The 22,671-nt window shown below is 44.6% G+C and overlaps 3 protein-coding genes across 5 annotated transcripts in view; 1 reads left to right on the top strand and 2 right to left on the bottom strand.

Annotated features, from left to right (window-relative positions):
• PRMT7 (protein arginine methyltransferase 7) overlaps nucleotides 1-7,142 on the bottom strand; it is a 38,614-nt gene extending 31,472 nt beyond the window's left edge. Inside the window, exons 1-3 of the mRNA XM_005692178.3 lie at nucleotides 7,018-7,142; nucleotides 3,593-3,770; nucleotides 768-804 (exon numbers count right to left, since the gene is read on the bottom strand). Of these exons, the coding sequence (XP_005692235.1) occupies nucleotides 768-804; nucleotides 3,593-3,687 (132 nt within the window). The 5' untranslated portion in view covers nucleotides 3,688-3,770; nucleotides 7,018-7,142. The remainder of the gene's footprint in view (nucleotides 1-767; nucleotides 805-3,592; nucleotides 3,771-7,017) is intronic.
• On the top strand, nucleotides 7,160-13,154 carry SLC7A6OS (solute carrier family 7 member 6 opposite strand). The gene is made up of 5 exons (XM_005692176.3): nucleotides 7,160-7,389; nucleotides 7,518-7,799; nucleotides 11,187-11,390; nucleotides 11,664-11,778; nucleotides 12,787-13,154. The coding sequence occupies exons 1-5, from the start codon at nucleotides 7,195-7,197 to the stop codon at nucleotides 12,915-12,917; spliced, it is 927 nt and encodes a 308-aa protein (XP_005692233.1). The 5' UTR covers nucleotides 7,160-7,194; the 3' UTR covers nucleotides 12,918-13,154.
• Nucleotides 15,105-22,671, bottom strand: part of SLC7A6 (solute carrier family 7 member 6) — a 30,951-nt gene continuing 23,384 nt past the window's right edge. For all 3 annotated transcript variants that reach the window (XM_018062188.1, XM_018062189.1, XM_005692175.3), the window contains 6 exons: nucleotides 22,469-22,592; nucleotides 22,183-22,286; nucleotides 19,844-19,940; nucleotides 17,651-17,800; nucleotides 17,350-17,533; nucleotides 15,105-16,836 (listed from right to left, as the gene is read on the bottom strand). In XM_018062188.1, the coding sequence (XP_017917677.1) occupies nucleotides 16,742-16,836; nucleotides 17,350-17,533; nucleotides 17,651-17,800; nucleotides 19,844-19,940; nucleotides 22,183-22,286; nucleotides 22,469-22,592 (754 nt within the window). In that variant the 3' untranslated portion in view covers nucleotides 15,105-16,741. The remainder of the gene's footprint in view (nucleotides 16,837-17,349; nucleotides 17,534-17,650; nucleotides 17,801-19,843; nucleotides 19,941-22,182; nucleotides 22,287-22,468; nucleotides 22,593-22,671) is intronic.

Below are 22,671 nucleotides of genomic sequence, written 5' to 3'. Positions count from 1 at the left end.
GTGGTGTAGTCTGAACACTAATGGTGCTTAAGGAGGCCCTTCTGCCACAGTGTTGCCAAGAAGCAGGCAGTTAATCCAAGCTGGGTGAAAGAGACACTGCCACCGACACAGCCTCATGACCAGACCTACCATGTGCCCTGATCCTTCTGCCAAGCACTGCTCAGTTTTTAAGCCTGGCCCTGCATCCCTCTCCTTCAAGCCTCCCAATTTCTGAATGATCTGGATGAGGCTGACTAGTTAAGCACTCTGGGAGACCAGGAAATCCTGGGTTGCTAACCATGATAAGATCAGAATTGTAACATAATTCAAACAAAGAGAACTCAGATGAAACAAAAACGAAGGAGAAAAGCTGAAATGTAATTCTGCAGTGAAAGCCAAATATACTTTACAAAATACAGTCTGCAGTGACCTCTAGAGATTCTATTTTAAAATTACAAAGTAAATATTCCAAGTAAAACTGTATTTTTTATCCAGATATCATGGAAATCAGCTAGTATGGCCCACTCATTATACATTCTAATAAGTGAGGTCTGCAGAGGTCTCATGTTTTCTCCAAGGTCATGCTCAAGTCAGTAACAGACGAGCAAGAAGGACCCAGACTCCTGCTTTCCTAAGCAGTGCTCCCTACTGCTGCCTCTCTGCATCATTCTAACAGCGTGGCTCTGGGGGCAGTTTTTAAAACGCATAGTGGAAGGTTTCAAACACTACTTTAAGATAACAGTTTCAAAAAGATAAATAAATAAATAACAGTTTCCTTTTACACTTACCCTATCTTTGTCATGCAACATATCAGCATAGGATGACCTAAAAAAAATAAAAAGACAGGTTAGAAACCTCTGCTAATAATGATAAACATCAATGTATGAGAATATTCACATACATAAATGCATTCCTACATCAGATAGAACAAACATCTGGTCCATTTTAAACTATTTTAACAGAGCTATAAGCTGTCATTCTCTCATACTGCAGGAAAAAAAATCTTAGAGAAACATTTTTATTTTTAGTAAAGAATCTTGGATTGAAACTCCTGTGATAGTTGGCCCTGTCACAGTAATTCCACAGTCCTAGCATACTGATCATGTTATACATCATATAATTTTTTTCCTCAGGAACAACTCAGATGTGTCTAACACTTCACATAGTCTTACATACATTTGTATACAGGGATAACCAAAGATGGAAGGAACACCAAGGAGAACAATCAGGGAAAGAGAATCTATATGCCTGCTGTGTATGTGAAGGCACTTTCCCTTATGTTATCAGGGACAACTAAGAAGAGCTCATCAAATTACAGAGAAGAGGGCTGCTTATCTGTATGTTCTACCATAGTAATACAGAAATCTGAAAAATCTCTGGCAGGGTTAGGATAATCCCCTGAACTCAGCAGATTCAGCCCACAGATGCTTTCTGAGAGTTCCAGGTGAGAATTAAGGCACTCTCACGAAAGAGGGGACCTCCAGCTTCCAATCATCAGAATTAATGGAGAGGTTTTTTTTTTTTTTTTTTTTTTTAACATGTGGCTTCCCACAATGCAAAGAACTTCTGATCCAGAAGATGGAGCTGGAGTTTGGAAATCTGCACTTGAACTGGTGCTCCAGACAACTGTGACACAGGCATTTCCTACTCCACATTTTGAGGAGCACTGCACCAAAAACAAACAGTTCTGCTGCTTCTTTTTTTAAATGACATACCAAGGTTCTTAACATGTGAACCTACCTATGAGTGTTTAGTTGAAATCTGGTCCTTTCTACTTTCCTTCACCTCAAAAGGGACATTTTCACACCTGATCTTCCCTGCCTCATCAGCCATCCACTCCTCCCACTCCACTGACATCACTGTCCCTAAGCACCACCAGCTCATTCCCATCACTTAACAGCTAGGATTTCTCTGACCCTGCTGGACATTCCCCTTTCTGAAATGTTCTCTTTCTTTCTACTCTCTGGCCATCCCCTGCTGGTTGTCTTGCCTCACCAGATATTCCAGGATTCTTTCTTCAACCCTCTACCTTTCTCATCCCACACGATCTCTGAAAGCCTGCAATCTCTTCCAGCTTCAACTCTCACTAATAACTGCAAACTGTCCAGATCCATAATTTATGTGCCCACTGGCACTTCTATCTGGATGGTCAAACCCGATACTAATCTTCATCTCCCAACAACATTCATTCCTCCTGTGTTCTCCTTGTGATGGAACTGTTTTCCATCCACTTACTCAAATCAGAAATCTTGGTGCTTCTTCAATTTTTTCTCTCTTTCCATCAATGCACCCAAGAGTTACCAAACTTAGGCTCCCTCAAAGCTTTCTCCTCCTCTCTCCACCTCTGCTGTCTCAGCCATGGGGCTGCAATATCTATCCAAATGCCCAGAAGTTGTTTGCTCCCTCCAACACTCTTTCCACACTGCTCTCGGGGAATGTTCCAAAATGCAACCTCATCTATTTTCTTCCCCATTTAACTTCTCAATCACTCAGAAAATAACATCCAAAATACTTAGAAAGTAATGTGTTTGAGCTCTTATTCTGTACCAAACATTGTACTTCATTCAATCATCAAATGATGGTAAGAAAAGGGTATCATACTATGGGATAAATGTTATTATACTGAGGCAAGTACTGTTATACTGTACACGGGGCATATATTACTACTTCAAGGCTCAGAGAAGTTTAGAAGCTTGGCTGATGTCACAGACTTAAGTGGCAAAGCTAGAACTTAAGACAACCGTGCTCCTCTTAGAGCATTTTGCTCCCACCAACTACAACATGACCCCACCTACCTTTTCAGCAGCCTCCCTCACCACAGCGCTACTTTTGCACCATACTCCAGTCACACTGACCTGCTAGCCATTCCCCAAACTAGCTCATCTGCAAGTCTGCACATAATCCCTGCTGCCTGGAAAGCAATCACCCTCTCTTTAGATTTGGGAAATCATTCAAATTATCACTCTCCCAGCACAGCTGGTTCTTGATGCTTCCGTGCACTTTTGTGCCCATTTCCACTGACCTTCATGTCGTGGTGTCATAATTTTTTATATATCTGTCTCTTCCACAAATCTGCATGTTCTTTGAGAACCAGAACCTCATCTTCTTCATTTTGATATTCACAGTCTTCACACAGTGTTGTACACACTTAATGATTGCTTAATAACAGTAACTCACTGACATACTTTTAAATATCCCTCCAAAGGAAAAAAAAAAATTCACTTCCCCCACGTTTTCCATTAAAGAGAACTTAACCATATAATAAATGTGTCATCATTTCATGACACAATAATTAAATTTCATAAGCTCATCTATTGCTGTTACTACTACTGAACCCTGGGTCCTCTTTGGTCCACTAGACAAATCCTCTGGGGCTCTGGTATGGCTGCTAAACAACATCTGACTCTCCACACAGATATGACTTTGTGGAACTCCCACACATACCTACCCGGCTGAGCAGACCTGCTGGTGAGCAACACTGCCCCCGTCAGCAGCACTTGGTGACAATCTATTCCCCACTCAGACTGGATTCCAAGGCATCTGCTTTGAGATCAATGGCCCTACCCAGCTACAGTGAACTGCGGGGGGGAAAAAAAAAAAAAACCCCCATTACCTTGCAATCTCCTGGTGGTAGTCATAATGCTCATCCTCCTCCAGCCACTCCACAGATCCTGTGGTCGGATTGGCCCGCCCGCAGAAGACTTTCATGATGTCAATCAGCTTCTCAGCTTTAGCAGAGAAAAGCAGCCTTGCCAGCTGACTTCTTGTAGACAAGTCTGATCGTCAGAAATCTATTCAAATCATAATGCCCCAAAATATAGAGGAAAATGAATTTTTAAGACAAGGGGGGGGGAAGAACTCATGAAATGGATGAAAATGTCAAGACACTGAAAATATTTGTTCATCAGAATTTCGATCTTCCCATCAAGAGTTACTTAGTTTTATATTCAGCACACAACATCAAAAATCATTAAGACAAAAATTCAGAAAGCTATCTGGAAACTTCAGCAGGCCTCCATGGTTTCAATGGGGTCAAATGAGCCTCAGAGTTGCACCTGAGTACAGCCTCAGGTGAAGGCAGGTGAGAAGAGAAATAAAGCAGAAGAAAGGGCTAGAAGGAAAAGGGAGAACACAAAGAGACTGAGGTGGTGGTAAAGGAGTGTCAGCAATACTGTCTTAGAATAGTAAACATTTAGTTTAAGGAAATATGCAAAGAAATAGTAATTCAAATCACCTAAGTAAACCTCACCTGAGCAAATAAATCATAGCTAATATTCAAACATGAACAATCCCCCAAATATAACACCAAGCCAAAGAATAAGCAAACCACAGAGTATACACGATTGTATTCACATGAAATTCATAATTATGCAACAGAAAATATAGTCTTCAGGGATCACACCAAAAGCGTAACAGGGAATGATGACAGTGGTTACCTATAGGAATGAAGGGAAAAGGATGGAATCCACAAAGGCCAGTAATAGTAATTGTCCTTTTTGTAATTATACTGTCATTCTTAGTGCCTCACTATTATGTTATATTATTATATTACTGTTATGTCAATTACTTATCTACTCAGTATTGAATTTTAAAAGCAATTTTAACTTTCTTCATCTAAAATAAAAGGCTTCGAATAAATGAAATGTCACCAGATAAATGTCTTATATGGCCTGTTTCCCGCCAAAGATCTATTTCTGAGAGAAATACCACAGCTCAAAGTCTGAAGGTACTTCTCAGCAGACATGGCCTCTCACAGTGCCCTCCGTCTTACTGTTCAAAAAACAGCAAGTGTTCCACACTTTCCTTCATTCCTTGATAAGCACTGACCCATCATCTGTAAACGTTAGAAAGAATGCCTACTCCGCAAGACCCTAAACATTTGTAAGGCATTTTACTGGCCAGAGTTACTGACTTTCTTCTGAAGTCATCTAAACTAAGTAAACTCTGAATTCTTATACTAGAGGATGGGGAACAATCTTTTCTGAAAAGACTCAGTCACTAGCCTGGTTGAAAGTAGTCAATTAGTCCTTCAGCAAAACTCTACTTTAGTATATCTACTCTCTAATTTAGTGGTTATCAAGCTTTCTGACAACCCAATAAGAAATATATTTTACCTTGAGACACAACACACACACGCAATATAAAGTTTCACAAAACAATTACTTAGTCTTCACGTAGGCAAGACCCTCTGATATAGTCCACTATATTTAATTTTTATTTGTCATGCAGGTCATAATCCACTAAATTGTTTTAATAACTCACCAAAGGGTTTCAACCTACAGCTTGAAAAGCACTGCTAGAATCAGCTCTGCACATCTCATAAGCTAATGTCATTAAAAGGGAGAGTATCTAGAACTACCATAATCTGTAATATGCTTTAGAGAACACTTACAACAAATGCTGTAGTAGAAAGAAGTTCAAAAGATGGGTAGGATTTAGACGGGGGAAGGGAGAAAGTACTTCACCAGATTAGATAGGCTTAAAAAATCATGCACAATGAACCTGTAATAAATTAACCTGAAGTTCCATTGAACAAGAAGTCAAACACGTTGATGGGGTCCATATTGTGGAGACTCCTAAAACCCTTATCCTCTGGTCCATGTGTAATCAATCGTGAAGTCACTTAAAGGCTAAGGGGAAGTAAAGTACTGTAATTTATGGAATTCTCTTTGCATCTATGATGTTGCAGAGGCTGTAACTAGGACCACAGTGTCTTTTCAGAACTGTAAAGAAGTCACTGGTTTTATATAAATCTAAATGAATGCTTGAGGACAGAAACTATGTCCTGTAACCTCTCTGGGTGAACACTACATATCTTCCACACATGAATCCCCTCATTTATTACTATGACTTGTCCTCTCTCCCAGAAGTAGCCCACAGTCTAGAGTCAGGATAAGGATACTCTAATCTCCTCCTCATTCTCCAAGAGCTGTGTAATCACATGGTTATTTACGAGGAGGGGATGGAAATCAATTGCCAAGCCTTAATTGCTTTACTAGTCAGATTTCAGAGTAGACCTCTGGTTCAGTCACTCAGAATTTACTAGGCACCTTCTGTATGCCAGGTACTGTATTAGGACTGGAGGACTACCATAAAGAGAAAGGAGGTTCTTGTCCTCCAAGAATTTATAGATCCTAATGAGAGAAAAAGAGTAAATAAAATAATTAGACTACCTGAGGGCAAGAAAGGAAATGCACAGGGTGCTATGAAAGATAACAACAAAGTTATGGAAAAGCTTTCTGAGAAAAACAGTATCTAAGTTGAGGCCTGAAAGATAAGCCGGGTTAAAAGCTATGATAGTGTAGTGCTCATATTTCAGGAATCCTTACCCCAACTTTTCCAAGAACACGACGTAAAATGTCAAGAATTAGGTGCAGAGTTACAAATGTCTGAGTGACTGAAGCACTTTGAACAGAGGAAATGATGGGAGATTAGGCATGTGGGCTTCTGCAAACCGTTGTGCCATGCTGACTTTGGAAAGGTGTTTTGCTTTTGTTCTAGATGCACTCAACGGTTTTAAGCAAAGGAGTATCTACGGCGGGTGTCGCAAAGAGTCGGACACGACTGAGCGACTGAACAACAAACGGTGGGTGTACGCTTTTACAGGGACTCTCTGACCAATGTGTGGTAAACAGACTGGTTTCCAACTACTGAGAACACTGTGACTGGGAAAGACTTTGAACCAGGGGACCGTGGACCAGTCAGGGTGCGATAGCCGAAGCTCCCAAAGACTGAGGCGCGGGTCTCTGTCGCTGAAGGGAGACGCCAGGTATTCCCCGCGAAGGTGCTCAGTCACAAGCCAAGCCAGAAGCAATTACCCGACTGAATGGCAGAGGCGGGGACCCCCTAGAAACCCGCACTGCCGCCGGTTCGGGAGCTCTGAGCCTCCCCATGAGGACTCTAGAAGTTCCTTCGGAGTCCCGAAGAGGTGTGTACCTCAGTGTTCAAGTACGACCGAGGCCGTGGGCTGAGTACGTTTCTGGCTGCATTCGAGCCTTCAACCGCGACCCCACCTTCCCAACCCGTCCAGCGTCTCACCCGACGCGGGAACAGCTCCATTCACTTTGTGCGCCACCGCCATCTTGCCGCGACAGGCGTGGGAAGCCAGGACCGCCCTAGCCTCGCTGAGTGTGCCGGGGGCGGGGCCCGGAAGCGGAACTGAAAAGCTTTTCCGTCACACCCAACACATTCCCACAATGCTTCACGGCAGCCGCTATGGAGGCTGGAAGTACAGCTGTCCTCCGGGTGAAGCGGAAGCTCGGCGCAGAGCCCGCCGAGGCTTTGGTCCTCGCTTGTAAACGCCTCCGCTCCAGCGCAGTGGAATTGGAAACTCCAAAGACGTCTCCAGAGGATCTGGAGAGAGCAGCAGAAAATAATATCTTCCAGTTGGTGGCCACCGTGCGCTCACAGGTATTGGGCCGGGAAGGAGCCCCTGTGAAGGGGATCTTAGGGTACAGCTGGGTTGCATCCTTATCCGTGACCCTTTCACCAACCCCTGTTTATGCCGCCCCACACCTCTGCTTCTCCCCCAACCCTAGGAGGAGCCAGTCCAGCCGCTCCTGCGGGCCGCCCTGCGCCCGTCCCAGGGCAGCCAGCAACGTATCCGCCATCATCTCCGCGCCTCTGCTCGGGAGATCCGACAGGAAGGCCGCTACAGAGTAGTCTCTAGCCACCGATCCTCGGAAATTCCCTCGGACAGCTTAGAGTCCGAGGATGCGTCAGGAACCCCAAAAGCCGCCGACGACGCGAGCTTTCAGCTATTAGACCTGGTCCACGAAGAAGATGCAGAGGTCGCCGCCGCCGCCGCGATCTCCTGCAAAGTGAGTACAGCCCCGGAGTCGAGCTCTGGGCTTCTCTGGACAAATAGTGCCCAAAGTCAGCACGCAGTTGAAGAGGGTACACGTGGCCTCACTTCAGAGATGGATGATCCATCCAGCTTGATAGCCACAATTTTCAGGTTAGGTTATCCATTCGACATTTACTCAGCGCCAGGTTTGATTCTTAGGTTCTGTGGGTACAGCAATGAGGACCCAGCATTCAGGTGGAGGAGAGAAACATCAAACATATAATTTCAGTATCACATGGTGATATGGGCCATAAAAGGGGCAAAGAAAAGAGGAAAAGCGTGGTCCTATTTCAGTGTCATTTTCACTGAAATAACTTTTGAGTGAAGACTTGAAGGAGGTGAATGGCTAGGCACTGCAGATGTCTTGGGGAAAGGGATTCCATACTGAGGAGCTGTAAGTGCAGAGACCCAGAAGCCAAATTTGTCCGGTGTTTGCAAGGTCAATGTGCCTGGAGCCCAGTGAGTTGGGAGAAGATAGTAAGGAATTTTGGAAGAGGGTATCTGCTAGATCCTTTCAAGTCAGTACTTGAAAGGACACCTTGCCTTTCACCCTGAGATGGGGAATCCCTGGAGATTTTGACCAATGTAAAAATAAAGCCGATGGGAAAACTCATGAAAGAAAGATTAAAGGTCCAGGCCTGGGTAGCATACCAAGTTTGAGGCAGATTTAGGATTAGAATGCATGTCTTCCTCACATTTAATTGTGTTACTTTCTACTAATTACATTTTCTAAATTAGTACCTCACTTGCAAAAAACAAAGTCAACTACATGCAATAAGATCAGAGAAATAGAAAATTCTCAATAAGGTGTGCCTTCTCTTAATAAACACTTTTCAAATATCATTCCTTTTAATGGTTTCTGAAGTTTAAAAAATGAAAAACAAACAAAACAGTTTTTGGCTATGTTGGGTCTTTGTTGCTGCCTGGGCTTTTCTCTCGTTGCGGTGAGTGGGGGCCACCCCCTAGTTGCAGTGCACGATCTTCTCATTGTGGTGGCTTGTTTTGTTGCAGAGCACAGGCTCTAGGGCACACGGCCTTCAGTAGTTGCAACACGTGGACTCAGAAGTTGCAGCTCCCAGGCTCTAGAGCACGAGCTCAGCAGTTGTGGCTCATAGGCTTAGTTACTCCAAGGCATGTGTGATCTTCATGGAACAGGGATTGAACCCATGCCTGCCAATGCAGGCAGGTTCTTTACCACTGAGTCACCAGGGAAGCCCCCCAAAATGAAATTTGTATTCAAAATATATCAAGCAAAAAATGTATAATTGTATTACTAGTATACCTGGACATGATAGTCATCTGTTTTACCAAAACTAATTCCAGACTGTGTCATAAGTTAACACATTTTAAAAGTGAACCCATGTTCAGTAGAATCAAGTCAGTTAAATAGCCCATTAAATAATCTAAGAAAAATTAGTAGATAAGCTAGGAAGGATCTGAACACAGGTTTTCCCGACAATGCAGTACACACTGTAAACCCATCAAAAATGTTTGCAGATTATTAAAAAACATAAATTTAAACTGAAAGCACACGAGGTTTTATGCTTACTAGATGACTGGGAAAAGGGTTGCTGATAACACTGTTGGCAAGGCTCTGATTAAAACTGTACATGATTATAGTGCTTAAAATTGATGCATTACAGTAATATCAGGCATCCTAAAAATACACTGGAGCCTATTTTTCAAACTATTTTTATTGTTTGCACGCTAAAGCCATCCAAAAATCTAAAGAAACTTTAAAATTAGTGATAGCAATCTCACCCCCAGGATTTATCCTAGGGAAATATTTCCACAGAAGCAAATAGCTATGGTATTAACAAAAGCTACTGTTCGTATACTAAGTAATGTGTCCAGTACTATGCTAGATTCTTTTTTTTTTTACTTTAACTCATTTTTTCCTCACAAAACCCATATAAGGTAGGTACTCTTATCTCCATTTTTCAAATGCAAGAAATGACACGTTCATCACAGTGCTGTGTATATAAGCTAACGATTATGTATAGAAACTGACATATACAACAGGTTAGACCATTAAATTGGTAACCAGGACTGGCAAGATGGAAAAATACTTTAACAACAGTATGTAGCATAATTGGAAATATAGGTAAAGAAACAGATAGACTAGATCTAAAATTTTTTCTCTTTTATGAAGAAAGCAAAATAAAGGGAGGGGCAGGTAACTTCCTTAGCAGTGCAGTGTTAAGGCTCCTTGCTTCTACTGCAGGGGGTGTGGGTTCAATCCCTGGTCAGGTGTAGCCTCAAAAAATAAAGTGGGAGAAAATACATTCATTTTACCCCCGTCCCAAAGATAACTGGAATAAAACTGGTTTATTTTCTATGTCTAGAATTTTTGTTTTGCTAACTTCTGTAAATTTTTTTTTAATATTTAATGGCTGCATAATTTGAACTGAGGTCTGTGGACTTGTGAGTTACAGTCAGAACTTTTCTTATAAACAGCTTTGAGGTTGGTCAAGAGTCTTCACAAAACCTGACATGTCTAGTTCTTAACTTTGGAACAAGGAAGAATTAATTCTGTTTAGCTTGTAAAAGATGAGAACATTGCTCTCCCTCTATCTGCCTTGACCATGGGACACACCCTCTTCCCCCCATATGGTGTTTGGTTTGAGCTGTACAACTTTCAGTGATAAACCTGTCAAGAGTGACTTGCAGCATGTCCCTCTCGTTTCCAAATTAACCCACGCTACCCTGGATAACACAGCCTCTTGCCACTGGAGCACATCTTACCTGGGCAAGTTCTGTTCTGGGGCAGTACATCTCAAACTATATCAGAAAAAGGATTATCGAGTCCCCTCCTAGTTTGTGAGCAAAAGCAGCATGTCAGTGTGAGCAAGCTAGTGGTGGGTGATGGCTGGTACTAGGCACCAGGTATTAGTCCAAGAAACGCCCTTAGGGCCCTAGAGGTGGCCACACAAAATACAGACCCATTTGATTGTCAACTAGGGGTGCTGCAGTGGGCCTGTGGATCTCCAAAGGGAGAACATCATATCAAAGGAACTCAGAGAAGACCTGCAGAAGCAGAGCCTGGGTTGAGATGAACCACTTGTGCTGGTTCTCCCCTTCCTCTAGTGTTCCTGTGGGCTCTCTTGTGTCAACCCGCAGAAGAGTAGGACGCTTATCTTGTAAGCTGCTCCTGTAAAAGTACTACTACATGTTAATTTTATAGACTATTTGTTGTTTTATTTCATAGATAAATGAAGAGAGACTAGTTGGCCATGGGGATAAGAATCTTGAATTCCACATAGAACTGCAGGAAGGCTTCCTTCACTAAGCTCTTAGGTTCTTCTTCTTGGGACATCCGTATTTTAGGTTATGCACGTGTCATCTGCTGTTCACTTTACAGAAATCTGACCCAGATGTGATCCTCTGCAACTGTGTAGAGTTGATCCGTGAGGGGTTGAATGTCTCTCAATATGGACCAAGTTCTGGGCATCAGAAGGAACAAAAGGACGACTTTGTGTATGACATTTACTATTTGGAAAGGGCGACTCCAAGATGGATTGAGAACATCCTCTCTGTGCAGCCCTACAGCCACGAGTGGGAGTTGGTAAGGGGCCCCATGAAGCAGCCTAAGCTTATGACCCAATCCCTTGCTTTGCCTCCCTAGGTTCTATTCATGATCATTGTTCTTACCCTTTCTTAAAAGGAAAAAATTATTATAAATGCCTGAGGTTACTATAGCCACTAGCAGACTGCTCCGTTTTCTGTTTCACACATCACCCTTAAATGATGTCTCTCCAAGTTGGTCTGCTGATAGCTTCGCTCAGAGCATACCTTTAGAGGTTTTGACTTACACTCACATTTGTGTTGAGATGTGCAGGTGAATGACGACCAACAACCAGAGGACATTTATGATGATGAAGATGACGAAAACAGTGAGAATAACTGGCGCAATGAGTACCCAGAGGAGGAGAACAGTGACGAAGATTCCAGAGGTAGGTAATAGCAGCCCTGGTTGGGGAGGGATTGATGGGATCTGGGACTGAGGTGTGAGCAAGATTGGCAGGTATATCTTAGCTGGTTTTCCTTTTCTGCCATTTGAGCTCCACTAGCTCAACCACTGGAGAAGGCAATGGCACCCCACTCCAGTACTCTCGCCTGGAAAATCCCACGGACTGAGGAGCCTGGTGGGCTGCAGTCCGTAGGGTCGCTAAGAGTCAGACACGACTGAGCGACTTCACTTTCACTTTTCACTTTCATGCATTGGAGAAGGAAATGGCAACCCACTCCAGTGTTCTTGCCTGGAGAATCCCAGGGATGGGGGAGCCTGGTGGGCTTCCGTCAGTAGGGTCACACACAGTCGGACACGACTGAAGCAACTTAGCAGCAGCAGCAGCAGCTCAACCACAAGCTGTTGGAGTGGTAGGAGATGCAAGGACCAGTGTTTCCATGGGGGCTGCTGGAGGTATAATGTCAGTCAGGCCTGGGTTCAAATCCTTAGTTCTGTCATTGCCTACCAACAGTCCTTTTCCCTTCTCTGAATAAAGTGCTGGAGAGATTCATCAGTAGGAGTAGTCCCAGGGTTTTCTCAGGTACTTGTAAATTGGTGCATTTACAAATATAACACCACAGACTAGGTACCTCGGGGAAGAGAAAGGAAGGATGCGCTGGCACCACCCTTGAATTGCTTGGTGTTTGGTAACAGAGGAACAATTCAACTATGGAATATTCTACTGGGGAAGTGGCAGGGAACAAAATTAGATGTGCAATATGACTACAACTGTTATAATAAAAAAAAAAGTCCCATACTTAGGGGAGAAATGATGAAACACTCCATTGTTAAAGGGCTTGGTTTACATGGTAAGAATTTTATTGCTTTTTTAATTGTTCTATATTCTAGCAAGTATTTTATAATACAAAACACTTTTTTGAGAAGGGAAGGGACTTTTGTGGTCATTTAGAAAACCATACAATTAGAGCCCATTCCTATTATCTTATTCTAGGCTCTGACAATTACAGCAGCGTCAGCGAAGAAGACAGAGACAACAGCAGACCACCAATGTGGAGCAAATACCCTTTGGATGTGCAGAAGGAGTTTGACTATGACAGCCCCCATGACCTCGATTCAGACTGATGATCCTGTGATAACCACGAGGTTCTACAAGCCCCTGGGGGATCTGTGACTACAGGGTCCACCACAATAGTTAGCATCCTCCTAGTCTAATATAGGGAAAGAAAAAGCATATCCACCAGCACCATTCCACCACAGGGAAAACATGCACTAAGGGAATGTCCTTTCTACTATCTGTAGGGCCTGTTTATCTTGATCAAAAATCAACCCTAAAAAAAAAAAAAATTAAAAAAAATCAACCCTACAGTCCACAGGGGGGAAATGCTATAAAAGCGAAGCTTCCTGGCCCAGGCATTTTCCCAGCATTCCCATTCTCCTCCTACGCTGAAACCAGTTAAGTGGAAGAGAGTCTCTCATTTTATCAGCACTAAGACTGGGCTTTTCCAGGTTACCTGCCTCTAGTAAGCCAGTTTCTCTTGATAGAGGGACTCTAGAAAGGCTGCAGTGAGTCCCTTGAAGTGGCACAGACTGGACAGTAATGGCCATTAGGAAAGGAAGTAGAATCTGCCTGTGATGTGAGGTTTTAAACAGCTATCCCTACCTCCCTGCTTCCTACTCTGATAACGTGTAAAGACTGCTTGTTTCCTCCGGCAGTGGTGCCAAGGAACAAGGTATGTATAAATGTATTTAATAAAACCTTTGAACATTGGGAGCAAGTAAAATCTGTCTTACATGTTTTCCTGCCATATTCCCTGCTCCCCCTAACATCTGCCAAAAAGGAGTGAGAAGTTTCAAACACCGAGGACTTAAAGCAAGTGGCTTTAAACTTGGCTTTCCACTGAGAAATGTTTTAACTAGTCACAGCAGTCACCGAAAAACAAACTGCCGTCAAAAGGACCAATATTGTTACCAAAACTGGTATCTCTTGTAAGCAAACTCTGTCCCTACTCCTTTCCAAACCACAAATGCCTTAACTCTGACTAAGATGGCATTTATTCTGTAATGACGAATATGTTCTCTATCTGCGCTGTGCAGTAGAACCCATTAGCTACCTATGGCTGTTGAGCATGTGAACTGAATACTTTAGCTCTTTTTGAATACTTTAGCTCTTTATGGCTGGTAGCTACCATGTTGCACAGGTCTAGGGAAACAGTACACAGAACCTTCAATTCAAGGTGTGCCCCCTTGCCCTGGGGCACAGACTCATTCTCACAGGGAAGATAAACAAGGAAATGTCTTCCTGCCCATTCTAAGACTGCCTAAGCATTTCTACTTTTCTATCCTACCTCTACCCATTTCACTTTATGTGTATCTTTGCCTATATTCTTAACTACATGAAGTTGTTAAACCTCCTAAAGTTATTCACTTCTGTCCTACTCCTGCAGTTATAAAACCAACAGACAGACTTGGTTTCCTATCCTAAGTATCCACTAAGGTGCAGTTCAGTCCTGCAAGTAACAGGCAACAACTTCCAGGTTTAATACCAGTCATCTCAGTGTTCTGCGGGCACAGAAGCAAAGGATTGAAAACCACTCTGCTATTATAACGTGCACACTGCTCTTATGTACTCATTAAAGTTTGCCAATATTAAAGGGCTGATAGCTTCACAAACTACCCACTGCAGAAGGATTAGCACACCATGAGAAGAACTGAATGAGATCAACAACAAAGACCTTGAAGAAATTAATTATACTACAAAGCTGTAGTGCTGTAGGGAGTCTCTGGCCTCCCTCCCTCAGAAGGGTTCCTGGGAGAAGTCTGTATCCAACACGGGAAGAACATGGTCACCATCCGGTAATGAGGGGGTGACCTGGCTCACTAAGCAAGTATGAGGGAACCTAGAGCATGAGGCCCTTGCTTCCCTGGCAGCCACTGGGAGACAAGTTCCTGAGATTAGCTGGTCATTTACTTCAGTGAAGAAAAGTATGGGTGGGGGATCCTTCAAGACAAGCGTAGTCAAAGGATTAGCTCCAGAGGATCCCTGGGAAGGTGCCAGCTTGGGTCAGACAGGAGTAATGTTTACATAGTCCGGGCAAGTCAGCCTTTGCAAAAGACTCCCTGTTGTCAGGCAAATCCACAACCCATGACAGGAGGAATGTACTCCTGTGTTCTCACAGAGGCATACCCAGAACCAAAGGCAGCTGTGAGCATGCTCCCCTCAATTGCCTTAATTGAGCAAGCATGACCAAGGTCACTCCCTTGTCTGCAGCTAGGGCCAGCATGGTGGAGAAGAATGCTCGGAAAGGTAGATTGCCTCAGTTCTTGCCTTTATCATTGATTGATTTCAAAATCTAAGGACAAGAACCCCATGGGGGCATACCAAGCCAGGAGGTTCTTCTGGGTCCAGGATGGGCTTCTGGAAGCAACACTGGACGGCTGTCCAATCCAGTGCAGCCTGGCGGCCCATAAAGGAACATCCATTATGTCAGATGTACCACTGGCCACACCTGGGTGCTAAAGCGCAGCCTGAGCACCAGAATTAGTTGCTTCTGATTTTGAGTCTGCTGAAGAGCCAGGTGGAGGTGGAAGCAGCTTTATTCCAGAGTCGTCACTGATGTCCACAGGGAGAAAACAAGTTCCCACAAGTACCAAGCTCTTCTTGAGACTGCAGCCCCCCCAAACCTCAGGCAAGGGGAGGCAGGCAGAAGAGGAGTGCATTGTCCCGATGACCCACACCAAGGTGGCTCAGAATGTAAACAAAGCCTGGTGTCGGGGACAAGGAGGAGGATGCAGCCTGATGTGAGGTTTCCAGGAAAATGACCGCTTCTAGCACCACAATGGGCTTGCATGGGTCTGCACAGCAGCCCCTCATAGCAGCCCTTACAGAGAGGAACAACTTACTTGTCAGCTTGGGTCCCGGAAATTGTCTCTAAGCCATTGACAGCTGAAAGAATTCAAGTGATTCATCGAATCCTAGGACAGTTTCTGCCTTCTTAGACTTCATACCAGAAACCAGGGATTTGCCAACTAGAGCAAAGAACTAAGGTCTCAAGTAAAATAAAGATTAGCCTTCAAAGTAGCAGTTTTACCAGGCTTCTGACTCTTGCATTTGTTCATCTGTCCTTGCTGGACTTGAGCCAGGTGATTGTTAACATGTGGCCTATCTACATACTAAAGTGTAACTGGTACAGGAGTTAAAAAAAAAAAATCTTTACAGAAGACTGTGCTAAAACTAAGCAAAAAAATCTGAGGTCAGAGTCTCACCAACCACCACATAGATACCTCTAAGGTTAGAGGGACTCACTTTGGGGTACTTTCAATTTTTAAATACAACCAGCCTATTACATCCTGTAAATTAATGAAGACAAACGCTTTGCTGGAACTGGTATTCTGGATTAAATATCAATAAATAATGGAAGACAACCCTCTTCCCAAGGAAGGATTCTGAGCCAGAGGAAGAAATGGTAGCATTTCAGACCTCTAAAGTCAGGTGCTTGGACCTGGCCAGAGGAAAATTTCCCATAGAGCAGCCCCTTCAGAGAAACTCCTGGTTCAAATGTCAAATTCAGAAACCAACAGCCCCAGCTGTTAACCTGGCACTCCCTCTTCCCCCAGTGCAACTCACCAAGTAAGTGTTTGGAAGGGCTGTACCTACTCACCAGCACAAAACTGAACCACCCTTTCCCTACTGCCCAAGTCCTCTTCCCACCATCACCCTCTGAAGTCCCCACCTTCAGGCTGGCCCCAAACCCTGAGATTCCTCCCAAAGCTTACCAATGAGAGTGAACTGAGCAGGCCATCAGCCCTGAGCCCCCTTACATAATGTGGGCCAACAGCCCTCCTTTAGCACAAAAGGGTTGGGTCCACACAGTCTTGTAATCTGGACTTTGGTGGCTGTGGCCACAGGTAGCAGCCTTCCAGGCCTTGGGGGATATCACCTCTGGCCTCTACTCAGTTTTCCTCTCAACCTGTCTCTCTTCAGCTACATCTAGCTCAGTCAGGACGCAAAAGCAAAGCTTCTGGGTGACTTTGGTGATAGCAGCTAAATGAAAATAGAGAAGAGAATTTAGCAAACTGATATTCAGTGACAGAATGACAGCCCCAATCTAAACAACACAAGGCTGACTGAAGTACGTGGTTCCTCCCACCTGTCCCCTGGGCACCCTGTGCCAGGCTCACCCCCAGCAAATCTCACTGTTCTCTACTCCATACCCAACCAGAGGGTCTGATGCGTGACTCCTTGTCTTGCTACATGGACTGCACTTTCAGGGAGGGGGTGTTTAACCACAAAATAGGACTCTAAAGTTAGAATTAAAGTGATCATGTCAAGATCAAAAGGGGCAGCCAGGTCTCCAGCATATCAGTAGTAAGGGGAAGCCATTAGCCATCACACCCACCTGTGCACACATCTTTGTACACACACACACACACCCACACACCCACACACCCACACACACACACACACACACACACACACACACCCCACACACACACACACACCCACACCCACACACACCACTCCCCCCCAGTGTGTAATAGGCAAAGAGAAGCTCACCAAGGACATTCCGAATAAAGAGTGGCCTCTGAGACTCTGGCAGATAAACACCCAGGAAGTAGACAGGGACCCCAGAGAGGGTGATTCCAATGCCAATGAGGGAATTGATGGTGTCACTGAAGAGGGGCACAATCACCAGAAACAAGGAGCATATGCAGAACACGATGGGAAAAAACAGGCTCAGCTGAAATGGAGAGAGATGAGATGTTAGGTAAAGTGTGATGAGGGAATGGGGGAATGGGAGAGGGGCAAGACCTTGGAGAGATGGCCCACCCCTCCTGGTCTGCCCAGAGTCACTGACCTTGAGAGGTCGTGGCCGATCAGGCTCCTTCCAGCGAAGGTAGAGCTGTCCAGCGACAGAAAGGCCCACAAAGAACCAGTAGCTGAAACTGAAGTAGTTGATGAGCAGGAAAACATCCTCCACAGTGAGGTAGATGAGTGTCATGGTGCACTGGAAGGGGAGAGCAGAGGAAAAAGGAGCGGGCACTGTTACCACCACCACCCGGAGACTCTGTCACTCAACAGTCAGCACCAGATCGGCTGAGAGCTCACTCAGCTTCACCAATGACCTCCGGCTCTTTGCAGTGACCCCCTTGGCATCAGATAGGTTCATTCTCCAGACTGGCCTTCCCTCCTGTCTCTGTGGGGGCTCTTCCTGCATTCAATGCCTCCCTTCTTTTCGCAAGCACTGCAGTAACAAGCTAGACTCCTTTCCCCTTCCTTTTTTTTTTTTTTAATTTAATTGGAGGCTAATTACTTTACAATATTGTATTGGTTTTGCCATACATCAACATGAATCTGCCACAGGTGTACACGTGTTCCCCATCCTGAACACCCCTCCTACATCTCTCCCCTCCTTTCCCCTTCTGATGGCAGACAGTGAGGCCCTCCTCACTGTGATGCACAAGCCTCAGCGTGAATCACCCAGTGCCCTCTGAGACTGTCATACATGGGTCCCAACTACCTGGCTGAAAAAGGAGGAAGTGTCTCCAGAACCATCTCACTATCCTGGAGCCTTAAAAATGCAGATTACCAAACAGACCCATACCCCTGGGAAGAAGTATAATAGGATTTGCCCTCTGGAACAAGAGTTCTGGAAGACAGGAGAAAGGGGCTATAGAGTCTGAGGGGAAGGTTAGATTTGCTTTAACTTCAAGGATATAGAGTTCCCCCTACGCGTCTTTTCAGATTATCAACAAAGGATTGAAAACAAAAAGAGCCCATTCTAGAGAGAGAAGGAGACCCAATACTGAGAGGAGAAAAGTAGGGTGCAAGGTGATTAATTTAAAAGCTATGATGTCAGACTGCCCTAAATTTATACATTTAGTGCTATTCCAATAAATATATTAAGGATATTTTTTATTTTGATAAAATGATACCACAGTTTATCAAGACAAATAAACAGGTGAGAACTGTCATGAAAATTTCAGGGGGAGAGGGGAACTGAAGAAGTACCCTCAGCCTCGCTTTAGTTCTCAAATATTCAGCATAAAGCTAAATAAGAAAGCTTGGTGCTGATGGAAGGAGAAATTGAGATGATTATACATTTAAGGGGCAAATCACTATACATGGCACATAAGCACGCTAAAAAATTATCATATGATAAAAATTTGAAAACTGTGAGGACTTCCCTGGCAGCCCAGTGGTTAAGATGCTGCACTTCCACTGCAGGAGGCACAGCTTTGATTCCTGGTCCGGGAACTAAGATCCCGTATGCTACAAGGCACAGCAAAAAAAATCCTAAAAAAATTTTTTTAATTTGTTTGGAAAATGTAGAAAAATGGACTATTCAATAAGTGATATTGGTATAGTTGGCTAGTCATGTAAAAAAAAAAAAACTAAGTAAATCTCTTCCTCATTCCATTCACCAGATATAAACTCCAGATGAATACAAAAAAAAAGTAATAAAACCATAAAAAAAAAAAGAAACTAAATGATAAAAACAATGAACTACATTTCAGATCTTGGAGTAAGGCTTTCCTCAGGGTCCTTGCTATCCTTTACATCTAATAACACCTCAGTGCAAATTAGAAAATGACCGTTCTTCTTCAGGACTCCTTCCATCCGTCAGAATACTTCATCATTTACTAATTTTGTTGAAAGAAAACACTGTAATGCCATCTACTATATAGAAATCTATGATGCCTACAATATGAACAGAGGCTCCTAGGGTAGCTGGTATACACTGGCCTGGATTTCTAAGTATGATTTAAAAAATAAAAATGAGGAGCTAGAAGGAGCAGGAGGAGAAAAAAGAAGCCACTGAAAGAAGAGATAGATAAATCTGACTGATTCACTTTTATATTCTTTTGTAGCATTTACCTTCTCTATGTTTTACTTTTACGTTTTTAAAAACTGTGGGTAAAAGAAACACTGAGAGGCTCAGGAAGTATCCCAAGAAGCTAGTATACCTCGCCCCAACCAGTCCTGTCATAGACTCAGCAGCACTACAACACAGATATGTCCAATGCCCACACTCCCCAGCACAGCTTACGTTAAACAGTAAAGCAGGGATAGGTGTGAAACGCTCAACGTGGATCATGGACAGGAGATCCGGGAGGTGGCCCTCACGGGAGCCCACAAAGAACAACCTAGGAGAACAAAAAATGTGTCAGGAGGATCCTTATACTCAGTCATGCAGCCACACTCCTCATTCAAACTAGGCTCAGGCAGACCCAGAAGCCTGCAGGGGCAGTCTCTCAGGATCCTCCCATGTTCTCTATGCATGACCAAGCCAACCTTCACCTCTTTTATCCATGGATATCTCCACCATAAGCCATGACCCACTCTTACCCACTGACACCCCCATGCCTCTGCGATGTAACTCACCATCATCCAACTGATACCTCACCCTGCCATCACCCACTGGCACCCCAATCCACTCCCCTGGGGTACCCTACTCTGGCACCCCACAGACTTCCTACTTAACATAATGGCTTTTTAAAGAAGGGCACCCAGACTTCTGATTGTCTGACCTCTGTTCATCTCCCCTGAGCTCTAGATACATAAAAGGTCAGGGAGAGCCTGGGGCTCAAAGAGACAACTCAAGCTTCCTCTCTGCATTTGAAGAGCTCTACTGACTGGAAACAGAGCAGCAGAGGCGTGAAAGCATCCAGGTAGTCAGCAGCATCATGGTACACATAGCACCTGGCTCGGGGTGGGCTGGGAAACAAAAAACTTCTTAGACGACCACAGCTGCGCTGGGAAGATGAGCTGGGGTTTTCCAGAGGATGAGTGTTGGATGGGGACACAATATAGGCAAAGGCAAAAGAGGTTTAGAGACAATGAAAGGGTGTAGCCTCTTTGAAGGTTGATACTAGAATGCCCATAGTTCCAGGATAAGGTATGTGAGAAGTGTGTTGGGAAGAACTTGCTTATGAGGCCATGCTGTGGACACTGAACTAACACCAAGAGCCAGCAGTGGCTCTAAAGTAAGGGCCACTTGACTGGAGGAGTAAGGGTCTTGACTGGACTTGACACAGAAACTCTGGTTGCATCACTGAGGCCAGCTAACACAGGGAGGGGCCAGGGTGTGGGGGAAGGCCAGACAAGAAGGTCATCTGGGACAACAGTCCCATAAGAAAGGGGGCCTGAATGAGGGCGGACACCCTGGCGGAGGACACATTTGGTGGTCTTCTGTGCCTGCGCATGTATTTGAGGCTGGGAAATGAGGGTGGACACCAAGGGAAAAACCAAGAGGCCAAGAGGCTAGGAATTCCCTGTGGTCCAGTGATTAGGACTTTGGGTTTCTGCTGAGGGCCCAGGTTCAATCTCTGGGTAGGGAACTAAGATCCCACAAGCTGTGTGATATGCTCCCTCCACTGAAAAGAAAAAAAAAGAGGCCAAGTAAGGAGGGCTGATGGATCACAACTGGAAACAAGAACAGGTAGAGTGCATGTTAAGTTTGAGATATTTATGGGCCATCCAGGTGGAGCCACAGGAGTTGCTGCTATCATCTGGAAGGGTGTCAGAGGTTCACAAGGCTAGTAGCTGTACTAAAGTAGAGAAGCAGTAGAGCAGGTGGAATGCTGGAGAGGATGCGTAAGTGAGGCAAAGGTAGCTAGTACAGAGCCAAAGACAGCAGAATGGGTAATAAAGAGAAAGTGAAGAAGGTAACACAGGCGGAAACAGCTGTGCATTATCTTGACATGGCTGCAGTCCACTTTATGTGCAGGTCCACACTCTGAGTCCCCTACCTTCATCCTGTCAATGCCACAAGATAGCTCAGGATGTACCTACTACCTAAGTATTTGGGGGCAACTGGCAGAGCTAGAACCTGGGAATCCTGGGATCAGGTAGCAGAATCAGCCTAGAAAGGCAGAAACAGTCCTCTCTCTGAAACAACAGGGCTCTATCAGGTAAGTCTCTGTGTGGGGAAGAGAGCTGGAGCCTACCTGTTGGCCTCAGTGTTTTCCATGACATGAGGGGCAGAGCTGTCCTGTACCAGTACAGGTACACAGCAAATGCTCAATAATAATTCATCACAAGAATGAATCCTGTGCTAGGCCTGCAGCATAATCCATAGGAACATAGAGTCTGGTCCCCAAGAGGATGGCTACTGTCCAAGCTACTGCCTTCCTCCCTTAACCTCTTACCAATATGTCTTCACCTCAGGCGAAAATGTGAGCTCCCAGCATACAAATGTTTGCACAAAGACAAGCACACGTGTGCACACCCGAATACACAACACATTGAGTACTAACCACTACATGATTGCATATACACTCTGCAAGTCCCAGAGACAGAGAAGGGAAAGGGGCTCTGATGGACTCACCTAGACCCTCAGAGAGTTAGATACTGTGGTGTGTTATCGGTGAAGGAGAGACACAGTACCTTGATGAAGCGAAGATAGATGCGTTGAGGCCCCCAAAACAGGACAGGGCAACAGCAATGGGAATGGTCCAGCTAAACATACCAAACGTCTGGTCAGCAAATGTCTGGGGACAGAGCACAGAAGGGCACTCAGCACAGGACAGTGTCCACAGCTTCCTGAAATGCCATCACTGCTGCAAAGCTTACCCTTAGGCCCAGACCCACCACGTGGAGTGGCTGCAGAAACAGAAGGTTTAGCCATTCAGTATCAGAAGATGACGAGCAAATGGGATCCCAAGAGACTCACCACAGCCACAGCATCACTGCCAAGGACATCAGAAATGCTCAGCACTGTGTAATAGGCCACGTTGGTCAGGATGTAGATGAGCGTCACAATTGGCATAGAAATCCCAATGGCCAGGGGCAAATTTCTGTCAGAACAAATGAGACAGGACTACCTGGAACCAACCTCTCCTTGAGGGTCAGAGCTACCCAGGAATTCCCTGGCCT

This window comes from Capra hircus, chromosome 18 (assembly GCF_001704415.2).
Source record: "Capra hircus breed San Clemente chromosome 18, ASM170441v1, whole genome shotgun sequence".
Lineage (NCBI taxonomy): Eukaryota > Metazoa > Chordata > Mammalia > Artiodactyla > Bovidae > Capra > Capra hircus.
Note: the sequence above shows the minus strand (reverse complement) of the source record. Positions and strands in the feature narration are given on the sequence as shown.